We start from the raw sequence: 12,060 nt of genomic DNA on the forward strand, positions 1-12,060 counted from the left end.
GGTCAGAAAGGATCTTGCTGTGACTTATGTCATGGAGTGTCCTGCCTATGTTCTCCTCTAAGAGTTTTATAGTGCCTGGCCTTACATTTAGGTCTTTAACCCATTCTGAGTTTATTTTTGTGTATGGTGTTAGGGAGTGTTCTAGTGTCATTCTTTTACCTGTAACTGTCTAGTTTTCCCAGCACCACTTATTGAAGAGGCTGTCTTTTCTCCACTGTATATTCTTGCTTCCTTTATCAAAGATAAGGTGACCATATGTGCATGGGTTTATCTCTGGGCTTTCTATCCTGTTCCATTGACCTATATTTCTGTTCTTGTGCCAGCATCTATGGTATATCTTTAAATATATATTTAAATATATGATCCATATGGAATTTATCCTGGAGGTATAGTAAAAGGTATGCTCTAATTTTATTTTTTTTCCAGATGACTACCTAGTTGTCCCCAAATCATTTATTCAGTAGTATATCTGTACTCCTCCTATATGAGATGACACTTTTGAAATATATTAAATTCCTTTATGAGTCTGGCTCTGTTCTAAGGCCTTTCCATTCTGTTGTACTGGTCTGTCTATTCACACGCCAGTACCACATTGTTTTAATCACTGCAGTTTTATAAAAAAAAAATTAGATGACATATTTAATCATGAGACACAAAGAGTATTATCCTAAAAAGGCGTGATGACTGCGGACACAAGAATGTTTTCCAAAGTAAACTTCTGGTCCTGGGAGAAAAAGAAAATGTGAAAATGTATGTAATCCTAATAGCAAAGATAACTATATAATTACCAAATCTAGAAAACCATAGTAATCAAGCCCTTCTGGATATCATTTTAGATGTTTATTTTGGAAGCTGCTAAAACTCCAATACAGAAGCACACAGTTGCGTCACGCACAGAAAAGTACAACCTGAACACCGCATACTCATGGTGCTTTGCTCCAGCAGTCACCTGCTCTTCATGCAAAATTGCTCCTTACAGAGTACTTACCAACTTACAAGTTCAAATATGCTTGTATTCTTTTAAATAATTCATCACATCCAAACACATGGCATTGTTTCAGCACTTCACAAGCAACACTTTCTCTTTCCTAGTGTAGAAAATGTTTTCATCAAAGTAAAAAGCTCTTTATCACCGCCTCAGGAACTAAAGCTGAGGCATCCAAAATGCTCTACACACTTATGCCCCACTCCTCCTATCGTCTCCTGGTGCCGCCCCTGGAGCTCCCCATCCAGCAGCTCAGGCGGACAAACACGCTGTGCTCTCAGTAACCCAGAAGCCCTGGTCATTGGTGCCAAACAGTGTACTTGGATCACATGCAACGAATCATGTGGAATTTCAAGCTATGCTAGCAAAATGTATCAACGACATTACTTATTTTATTATTCCCTTCCTTCGCAAAAACTAACATTTTAAAAGGACCGCTTTGATCGTTTTCTCCCGTTTAAACACCTTCACTTACTCATACATTAGACTTGCTGTGCTTTGCACTGTGCTAGGCACTGAGGTTAAGAAAAAGAATAAAACATGCTGCCTGCCCCCAAGGAGCACCCGCAAGCGTGGATGAGTACAAGCGCCGGGCATTAGGGAGACACGGACGGGGCCGGCGGGCAAGCTGGGGAGCGGGGCGGGACTCCAGGGGTCCCCGCAGCTGGCATCGGGGAGGAAGCCCTGTCGCAGGAGACGTCACGACCTGGGCCCGAAGCTCAGGATATCAAGCAAATGGCCCTGTGCACAGTGGGCGGTGGATGCCATTAAAGAGTGTTCTTCACACCTACGCACTCTTCCATCCGCTGTCCGTGATGGCCTTTTATCTTGTCCGCATCCCTCCTTGAAGGCAAGGACGGGTCTGGACATATCCATCACTGGTGATTACGACAGCAAGCGGTACACAGCAGACCCGCGATAAACACCTGTGTGCGACTCCATCTGATAACACTGTGCTCCTGGGCACCTCCCACCCCTTCCCCGTGACACCCCTTCCCCGTGACACCCCTTCCCCGTGACACCCCTTCCCCGTGACACATTCGAATGGCCTCCGGGGAGGACCTGACAGTCTTTCCTTGCTCCATCCTGCCAGCTTTACCTTCGCTTCTCTTCTGCGTGAAGCCCTCACCACCATCAAATCATCCCACTTCCTGTTCCCTGGATTCGGGCTGTAAATTCCTACCCTCCTGCCTCTGTCCAGGGCCTTGCTCAGCTCCACATACCAAACACTCTTTCTCCCTCAAGACACCTCTCAGATTTCATCCCACTGGGCCCTTTTCACCAAGATGTGTACTGAGAGCTTACAAGTGTTCAGCGTACTCTATGTGTGCACAGGCTCTGTGCCAGCCCCCTCTCACGCAAGCCTCTCTACACACCACTGATGGCTAAGTCTTCCTCAACTGTTCCTTCAATCAGATCAGTTCCCTTCTAAAAAGTTCTCAATCGGGCTTCCCTGGTGGCAGAGTGGTTGAAAGTCCGCCTGCTGATGCAGGGGACACGGGTTCGTGCCCCGGTCCAGGAAGATCCCACATGCCGCGGAGCGGCTGGGCCCGTGAGCCACGGCCGCTGAGCCTGCGCGTCCGAGCCTGTGCTCCGCAACAGGAGAGGCCACAACAGTGAGAGGCCCGCGTACCGCAAAGAAAAAACAAAGTTCTCACTCATTCCCATCCCCCAGCTAACCATCCAGTCACTAGCCCATCCTCTCCAGCCTGGACAGGACCCTCGGTCGTGCTCTCGACTCCTGCGTGGCCCCGGGCAGCTCGTCCCCCTCGGGGCTGGCCCTCCCCCTCCACTCACTCCCAGATGCCCACAAGGTTGTCCAGTCAGGGAAGTGGGAAGAGAGCATCCTGTGAAGGTGCTGTTAATTCTCCCCGTTCCCTCTCTCCACCCAAACCCTTCTCAGCACCCACACCCGCTCTTCCCGCCGTTCTCTCTGAGGACAAGGTCCCCTTGCTGTGCCAAGCCTGCTCGTGCCCACTACATTCCATTCCTCCCAGCTTCTCTAAGGTTCTATTCCGTTCTCTTTTTTCCTACTCTTCAAACTCCTTTTCCTCAACAAATAAACACTCTCCAGCCAGTCCTACGTGGGGAAAAGCCAGCTCTTCTCTCCCTGTAGATACGGGGTGACATCTCCCCTTTCCTTCTCTGAGGACTAAAGTGCCACACAGATGCGTCCCCGCCGGCTCCTCGGCCCCTGAAGATGGCTCTCCGCCTCCGTCACTCCACTCGGAAGCCCTGGACAGAGGTCACTGGTGGCACCCTGGCTGCCTCTGTCTCGAGGTTCTTCTTCCAAATTGCACGGCACGTTCATCCTGGCCCGTTTCACCTCCGTGCTCTTGCACTCCTTCTCAGGGCTTCCACGGCTCCTCCTCTTCTGCCAGCTCTGACTCCTGCCCTTCTCTCACTCCCCCTGTTTACTGCAGGTTCCCATTCAGAACCATGGCTCCAACGCCCACCTGGAGAGTCACAAAGCTCATCAGCTCCCTCTGCAGGGTTCCCTCCTGTCGCTCATCAGACTTGGGGAGCACCTACACCGCACCACACGACTGCTCCTTAGCCGACTCCATCGAAGCCCTCCCGGTCACGTAGAGCATCTGCAGACTCTCAGTGGGGGACACAGCCCCAGGGTTTTAGACACCATGACTACAGTCTTTATTCTCTGGCCTTGGTCCATCAACCCTCTGATTTCCAGACTGACTTACCCAACTGCCTTCTTACCATCTCCACTAAACCGTGCAGCAGGCATCTCAGACTTACCACAGCCGAGCGGGACGCCTGGTCCCTGGCGGCCCCCTTGCCAGCTCCCCGCGCTGGGCACAGTTCCACCTTGCGGCCTGTGCTCCAGCTAAAGCCCTGGGCCCTAATTCTTGGTCCTTGCTCCCCCTTATTCCAAGCCGCTGACCAGCCCGCTCGTCTGACATGTTCTAACACCTCCCGAAGGTACGGAGTTCGATGGATTCCACTTCCATCACCATCGCCCTAGTCCAAGCCACCAGTGTCTCCTGTCCTGGCTACCGTGGTGGCCTTTGGGTCCTCCGTTTCCACCTCAGACCCTAGATTCACTCACCACACTGCAGCCAGAATGAACTTCTGAGATCACAAATCACACATCAGCCACCTGCTTAGAACCTTCCAGGACCTGCCCCTTGCACGGGGAGTAAAGTGCACATTTTACAAAGCGCTAACCTGGCCCGAGTGCCTCGTGGTCTTCGTTCCACAGGTACGGTGTTCCCCTGGGTCAAAGCCCCAGCATCAAGGCCCTCGCTCGCTGCCTTGGGTCTCCCTCGGCCTGGGGCGCTCCTTCTCTAACACCTGCAGTTTAACCTCCTCTACCCAGAGAGACCCTCACCACCGCTCAAACCTGCCCACTCTCACGGCACTTGATCTTCCTGATGGCTGACACTCTTGGGTTGTACGCCTGATCGCTCAGCGTCTCCACCATGGCACGTAGGCACCGACGACGCTCGGCCCAGGGTAGGGGCTCAGCGCCGACCCCTCTTTTCTCAGGACCCAGCCACCGCACGCAGCCCAAGCTCCCCGTCAGGAACCGAGCGGCCCTCCGCCCTCACCTCACCCGGCCACCCGCCGTCCTCCCTGCCTCGGGCCGCCTTCCGCGTGCTGGCTGGCTGGCGCAGGCCCACCTCTTCTCACCTGGGGGTGTCCGCCACAGGCCCGAGCCCTCTGTCTCCGTCGCCCACGAGCCCAGCTCCCCCACGGAAGGTGGGCTTCCTGCCTTCCTACCTTACCTCTTCTGTAGAGTCCTTCAAAGGGTAACTGTGAGGCCCTCGGCGTGAGTCCAGAAGAATCCTCTCAGCCTCGCCAGCCTCCCTCCCCAGGCCTCGCCCCACCCGCCTCCTGAGAGCAGCCTCCGATGTGCCTCCCCCGGCCAGAAAGGCTTTCCCCAGAACCCGGCTCTCCCCAGCCCTGGCTGGAAGCACCCTCCACCGCAAGACCCAGCGCATCTCCTCTGGAACCTTTCTGGGGCCCTCGGAGGAGACGGGGCTCAGCTCCGGGTCCTGGAGCGTCTGCACCGCCTCCGTCGGGAACCTGCTTGTCAGCTGGCCTGTCTCTGTGCTCGGCTGTGCGCCCTTACCAGACTTTCTCACCCACGGTGGAATTCTGGCTCCTCAGGACAAGGGCCAAGACCAAGGACGCTTTCGATGAGTGGCTTCAACTTCTGAGCTCCTTGGAGGCAGACACCACGCTGTCATTCATTGCCGCTCATCTTTGAATTTTCAACACAAATATCTGAGCTCCCTCCATATAGGTGTCTGCCACCTTTACAGGCTCAGGGATGTAACCAAGGAAGACAAGCCACTGCCCTCAGGCTGGCACCAAGCTTGCCTTCTGCACAGGGAAGACAGGCAGATAAACAAGTGGGCCAGTAAATGAGCACGAGAACTCCAGAAAGTGGTAAATGCTACAAATAAAAACAGAGTGCTAGGCGTCCTCTGCCTCCTTTGTAAGATTTGAGCGATTCTATCACTGTGGAGTTTTCCCTTAGACAGACGTAGATCAGCTGAAGGAACGTAATTTACATTTTAAAAGGAAATTAAAATGTTTTGAATTAAAACTAAGTGTTCTCCTTTTAAGACAGAAATATTCCTTTCTCATGAAAATTATAGTTTCTTTCCTCCTGGGACCTCATGAGCTGCTTTTAAACAAACAAAAACTAACAGTGTATTAACTGGTAAAATGTTCACCACACCAAGTTTAACCTGCCTTATCGTAAACGAACTCTCGTAATCATCTAGCACGCTGCATTGTGTGTGTGTGTGTGTGTGTGTGATGAGGACTTTTAAGATCTACTCTCTTAGCCACTTTCAAATATGCAGTACCGTCTTAGTAACTACAGTCACCATGCTACGTTACCATCACTTATTTATCTATCGCACTGCATTCATTTTTCTTAATGGGGTAGAAAAAGTTTTAGATGCAGAAATTACCTAAAGTTAATATATCAGGTTGACACGGTAGAAGGCACCATCTTCTACTGTTTCCACCATTGCTCATTTGAATTTTTAGGGATTATCTTTGTTCATGGAAGCTTTTTGAAATTAGAAGAGGAATTTCATGAAATTAAAATTAATGAATCTAAATAGTTCCACCCGCTTTAAACAGTTTGCCCTTTGGATTTAAGCCCTGATTACTCCAGCCAAAACACACGTAGGCACCTCCACTACGCCTGGTCATTTCCTGACCTGCACCCTGGCCTGGCAGGAAGAGTTCACAGCCTTCCTTTGCTGGTTATCTTGGTAGGTATCCCATCTATATTCCAGGTCCTTTGAGGGACTAGTTCTTATTATCTGCATCTCCCTAAAATGATTTGCACTGAATAGGTCCTCAATAATTACCTGTTAGTTGGCTATTAATTGAGTTATACCCAGTTTGGTTGCTGTGTTGTTGGCCTTGCACCCCTCTGCAGTCCCAGTCTCAACAGGTCCATAAAAACAGGTTCAACGTGAAGTCCAGTGTAGCTTCCATGCGGTAGACACATTTGCTCTTAAAAGGGATCATATTTATCTCGATTTGCTCAAGTGTTGGCCACACAGTATCTTAAGTCTCAAGAAACAGAGCAACAGTGGTCGGTGATGGACGCGGAGTATATTTAAAGTCTAGGATTCCTAGACACATACACATTTTCTGTTCGGAATATTTGAGAAATATACAAATTGTGTGAAGAAGTATTGAATATTTCCCACCTGCACTGACAAATCTCTCCTAGCTCGTTTTGCTTGCTGTCTCTGATCTCTCATTGACCAACACTTTTCTTTTCTACAGCACTCTGCATCATTTGGAGCAGCCAACTGGGGAAACACACAGTAGCAGAGCGGTGGGAGCATGCGTGAGAGGGACAGAAAGACAATGACCTTCCTTTAACTTCTGGAAGTCCTTAAGGCAGGGTTCCCAACTCGACTGGTAAAGTCTTTGCCCGCCAGGTATATTTCCTGCACTTCCCGCCACGGCACCAAGCGTACTCAAGGTAAGCTCTTTCCTCCGGAAGACTGAATGCAGCTCCTACTGGCCTATGGAAGCACAACTTCTTGGATTTCCTTTCTTGTGTGTATGTGCATGCGTACACACACACACACACACACACACACACACACACACCGCTGCCAAATGGACTTCTCAGTTCGCTCTGGGAGGATTTGGACTCTCCCTGCACGAGGCTTGCTTTCTATTCCAACCAGCAACAACTCTCAGAGCGGTAAAGTGCTCGAGCCCAGTGCCTGAGGACAAGCTCAGAGGTCAGCAAAGAAAGGTAGACGGCAGATGAGGTGAAGTCAGCAACACCCTGATAGGGATGTAGAGTGACCACTGACCCTTCTAGCACTGGGCATCAATGCTGCACCTGCTTCTAGGAGCTCTCTTCTCCTCGTGGGTGACGTCCTCTTAGACCGCAGCCCGGCTAGGGCAGCGCCTGGCAAGTGGCAGTAGCTCTTAGTAAGTGTTTGCTCCGTGCGTTACTGAGCGAACCAGTGAATCTGTGTGAGCCAAAATGGACAGGAATGGAACTAGGATATTATACTTTTAAAACACAATTTGCTCTTTGATGCTGATAAAAAGCAGGCATTCCTACAAACAACAGTTGGACCCAGCAGCCTTTACATGACAACTTGCTTGTTTGATCAAACTGAAAGGAAAAAAAGGGAATAAACATGCACCAATCACGACACATCTGTATACACTTGGGCGTTCTTCCATTCTTACAGAATTCCAAAGTTTTCTCAAAAAGACTCATTTTTATTGACAAATATCAAAAAAGTCTGCCGACCTTCAGGTACTTCAGTCATTCACACAAATGTGGCTTGTCACGCAACAACAGACAGAAACAGAGTCCCCCAACGTGAAGGATACAGGGTCAGAGCAGAAACTGGCAATGGTCCTTAAAGTCGCCATCTAGCCTTTTTCCACTTTTGCAGTGAGGTGGGTCTAATAATAGATTTTGCTTAAAAGAACCTTAGTATTTACTACCTTAGTAACATCCCAAAGAAGATTTTTATAACCTCTGGTTCCTATTCAAACCCCAAGCTACCTCTCTGTGACTTGGTTAGAGAAAGACAAACAAAAAACCCCAACAACTCCTGAGTCTATACTCACTGGGCTTCTCCCTGTGGGAACTCCCCACAGGGGTGAGGGGGGTGGGAAATGGGGTCAGATAGCCCTCTTCTCTGGGTCCTCTGTCTCTCCAAAAGGAAAGCCTGCTAGGAACTCCCCTAGGACATCTCCATCCCACCTGAGTTGTTCATCTTTATTCTTCTCCCCAGTATCCCTCACAACCTGCCCCACCCTAGACAAACAGCAGTAACAACATACAAACAGAAACTTCATTTTAGGAAAACCCCTGCACAGCTTGTCTCCCTAGCACAGCCTTCTTACCAAAACGTTCGTAGGCAAGATGTGGCAGCCTCTGACCCGCACACCCTCACTCCTCCTACCCCACCAGCTGCCAACTGTAAAGAGTAGATGTTTATTTTTTACAGAAGGAAATCACTAGTGCAGGAGAAGGGGGGAAGACAGGAGCCCCAATTCCAGGCTCCGGACTAACCCAACACAAGTCAGAGCTGGTTGGGAGCTCCGTCCTCTCCCGCAGCCTTCATTCAGTTCACGGCCACTAGGCTCTGTTTCAGCAAATAAAAATGTCCATTCCCAACACATCCAAGGGCAGCTGGCGAGGCCACTCCTGCGCAGTCTATGTCCTCCCTGAACCGCAACATCTCTGAATTAATCAACACCCGCAGGTGGGGCCCAAGGGAGGCAGACCCCTGGGAGCTGCTGTGCAGGTCAGACTACGGGAGGCTACAGGATGGCGGAGTCAGCTGCGAGTCCAGGGCCCACGCCCCGATGTCCTATCGGGTCCACCGGCAGATATGAGCAGAGACAGCCGCCAGCGGCTCCACACAGCCAGCAAGCGAGAGGCCGCTGGACCACGCGGCCCCCTCGGACTGAACCTCGCCAGGGAGGCGGGATCTCGGGGCGGGGCGGGGCTGGGCGGGGAGGGGGTGGGGGTGCCCGGCAGCACAGTACACGCTCGCACGCCCAGGGGCTGCACCCCAAAGGCGCCCTGCGGGCGGTGAGCCCAGACAAGTTCCGGCCGCGAGGAGGGGTTAGACCCCGGGTACCCAGGAGGCGCGGGCCGGCCGGGACTGGGGAGCGAGCGGCAGATGGGAGACGGAAGCCGCAACAGCAACCCTGGAAGAGTCTGCCTGGAGAAGGCGCCGCGGAAACGCGGTTCCCCGGCGAGAAGCAGACAAAGGCTCGGGTGCGCACGCGGTGGACGGTGGCGCCGGAGCCCCGCGCCTAGGGCCTCGAGGGGCCGCGCCCGCCCCGGCTGGCGCCGGAGTCGCCCGGTGTTCCGCGGGCGCGACCTCCCTCCCCGCCCCGCCCCAGGTCTCCGGTCCTCACCTCGCTCGCCCTCCATCCAAGACAACGGCGACCCCCTCCTCTGTGCACCCGGCGCCTCTTCCCTTAACATCTCCCGCCTCCTGTCTTCTAGCAAATATCTGCTTTGACGATTCTGCTCAGTCTTGTCCCCCTCCCCCGTGACACGCCTTCTGCCACCCCTGCTCCAGCGCGCTCTCAGCCCCGATCCCGGGGCTGGGGAGGCGGAGTGGCCGTGATCCCGGGGTGGGGGCTGGGGGGGCCGGGAGTCCGAACCGGCGGCACCTTTCTCCTCCACCCTCACGCCCCATTGTCCTTCCCCTTACCAACCCGACCACCAGCTAACCCCCAGGATCTAGAGAAAGTGGACTCTCGGCGGAGGCGCACCCACTTCCACGCGGCTAGTCCACGCTCTAGAACAGGGTCACTGCGGGGACCGGGGGTAGAGCGGCCAGGCGCCGACACCCAGCCCGGGGAACCGCGAGTGCCTTCACGTTTGGGAGCGCGGGGTCCCGGGGCCCTGGCCTGCCCTCCCCTAGCCTGGGGACGCAGCGGGCGGGACCCCAAGCGGAAAGAAGCGCCTGGACTCCAGCCTAGTGGCCGCAGGCTAAAGAGAGGAGCCTGGCGTCAGTGGCCACAGAGTTGAGAGTATAAAGACGTGCAGGGCAAGCGTGGCCAGAAACAGCACCGGGACCCCGAGGCGGGCAGCAGGTCCTGTTGTAAACGCTCGGCTCCCGCCGCTCTCCCGGTCACCCTTCCCCCGCACGCACGCGGAGCCTGGGAAACCCCGGTGTCCCGCCGCTGGCCGAGCCCCCCGCCCGTCCAGAGAAGCCCGCGGGCCGCCAAACTCTCCGGGCACACGCACCCTGCCGGCCGCCCACCGCGCGGAAGGTGGAGCCAGGCACTTACTGGGGCTCAGGAAACACTCCGTCAGCCTTCGGAAGCAGCTCGCATTATTAGAAGGTCCATCTTCCATGTCGGAACCGAAAAGCAGCGGGGACGCGGCGGCGAGGGCGGCGCCGGCGCCTCGCGGCCACCGCGGAGTTCGGCCGCCGCCGCCGAGGCTGGGACCGGGGCCGGGGCCGGGGCAGCCCCCGCCGGCGCCCGGGAAGCCGTGGGAGCCCGCGCGGAGGACCGCCGGGCCGAGCGGGAGCCGGGGCGGCGGCGGCGGCCGGGGCCCGGCGCGAGCTGGCAGCAGCAAGCCCTGGAGCGCAGGGGAGAGGAAGAGCCGCCGCCGCCCGCCGCCGCGGTGACTGCTGCCGGGGGGGACGCTCAAGGGAGCTGCCTCTTGTCCTCCTCCTCCGCCGCCGCCAGCATCGCCGCCGCCGCCGCGCCCTCCCTTCCTGGGAGACGCACGGGGAAGTGAAAGGCAGATGAGGAGGGGAGAAGAGAAGGAGGGGGCGGAGGGGGCGGCGGCCAGAAGTAAAAGGAAGATGGAGTGGAGGAGCGGACAGGGGAGGAGAAGGCTGGCGCGGAGGGAGCGCGGGCTGCGACCCAGCCGCCGCGCGCAGGCAGGGCGCCGGGGCCCCCCGCGGGGCTGGCGCGGCCTGCGGAAGAGGGGGGAGGGCGCGGGGACACGGCGCGCTCGGCCCGGCCGCGACCAGGCTACTCGGGGGCCGGGCCCTGGACCGCCGCGCTCCCCCCGCCGGCTGCGCTGCCCCCGGGATCCGGGCGGAGTTTGCCGGGGCCGGGCTCGTCCCCGGCCGCGGGCAGGGGGGCCTGGGGGCGGGGAACGAGCGGCTCCACGGGGCCGACCATGGCCCTCCTCCTCGGGCCGCCGGTGAGGGCCGGCCGCGGGCAGGAGGGGCGCGCGGCGGGCCGGGACTCGGCGGGCTCCGCCCCCTCACAACCAGCCCTCCGAGGCCACTCGGCCCGACAGTCAATCTAGCCCTTCTCTCCCTCTCGGCCCGGTCTTCACGTCGTGTTCCGCGCTGGGTGTGGGAGGACCCTGGGCGTGCTCCGGGCCGGGGCGAGGGGCTGCCGAGCAAGCGTGGCGTGGTGTGTGCGCGCTCCGCTGGCGGAGCCTCCGCGACTGCTCGAAAGCAGCGGAGAGAAGCGCCGCAGTGCCGCTGCCCGTGGAGGCGGCAGCGGCTGCAGAAGACGCCCACTGGCGGAGCTGGCGCTCCCCACGCCGCCGCCGCCACCGCCCGCGCCCACGTAGCGCGCCCCGCAGCTTCCCGGCCTCAACGCGCCAGGCCCCGCACCCCGGCGGCTCTCTGCTAACAGTGCGCCCCAGGCCCGGGAGGGAGGACCGAGAAACGCTGCGTCTCTGCGAGGCGTTCTCAAATCCTAGTGTTCCGCATTCGGTACCCGCCGCCCTGCAGCCGCTCCAGCTGTGCACTGCTGGGCGAGCCACGTCGGCCTGTTCCGTGCCCGAGCCCGGGAGCCCTACTGACGGCGGGCCAGCAGCTCCAACTGAGCTGTGCTCAGAGCTCCCAGGAGAGTGCACACTCAGACATTTGGTTGGAGTTCCCTTCAAGGCATACTGTTTCCAATAAGCTAAGGTTTAGAAACCTGGTTCGTCCCCAGTACTCCCTTTCCAATACTCACTTTATAGCGAACTTTGTTTGCACAACCCAGTTTGCCCCGGCCACGTTAGAGAATGGAAAGGGCAAACTATGGCTGCCCTTGGTTAAAAACTAGGAGACCATCACTCCAAAGCCTTCAGGACCGCGTCCTCACCTTTGGGT

General features: G+C 56.1%; 1 protein-coding gene across 1 annotated transcript in view; it reads right to left on the reverse strand.

Moving 5' to 3' along the window:
• The window catches only part of PDE10A (phosphodiesterase 10A), a 304,446-nt gene extending 294,077 nt beyond the window's left edge, over positions 1-10,369 (reverse strand). Inside the window, exon 1 of the mRNA XM_022560857.2 lies at positions 10,280-10,369. Within this exon, the coding sequence (XP_022416565.1) occupies positions 10,280-10,346 (67 nt within the window). The 5' untranslated portion in view covers positions 10,347-10,369. The remainder of the gene's footprint in view (positions 1-10,279) is intronic.
• Positions 10,370-12,060: the final 1,691 nt, after the last annotated feature.

The sequence above is a fragment of the Delphinapterus leucas genome, chromosome 12, assembly GCF_059928025.1.
Source record: "Delphinapterus leucas isolate spDelLeu-1000000601 "Yukka" chromosome 12, BTC_Dleu_Yukka2, whole genome shotgun sequence".
In the NCBI taxonomy this organism is placed as follows: Eukaryota; Metazoa; Chordata; class Mammalia; order Artiodactyla; family Monodontidae; genus Delphinapterus; species Delphinapterus leucas.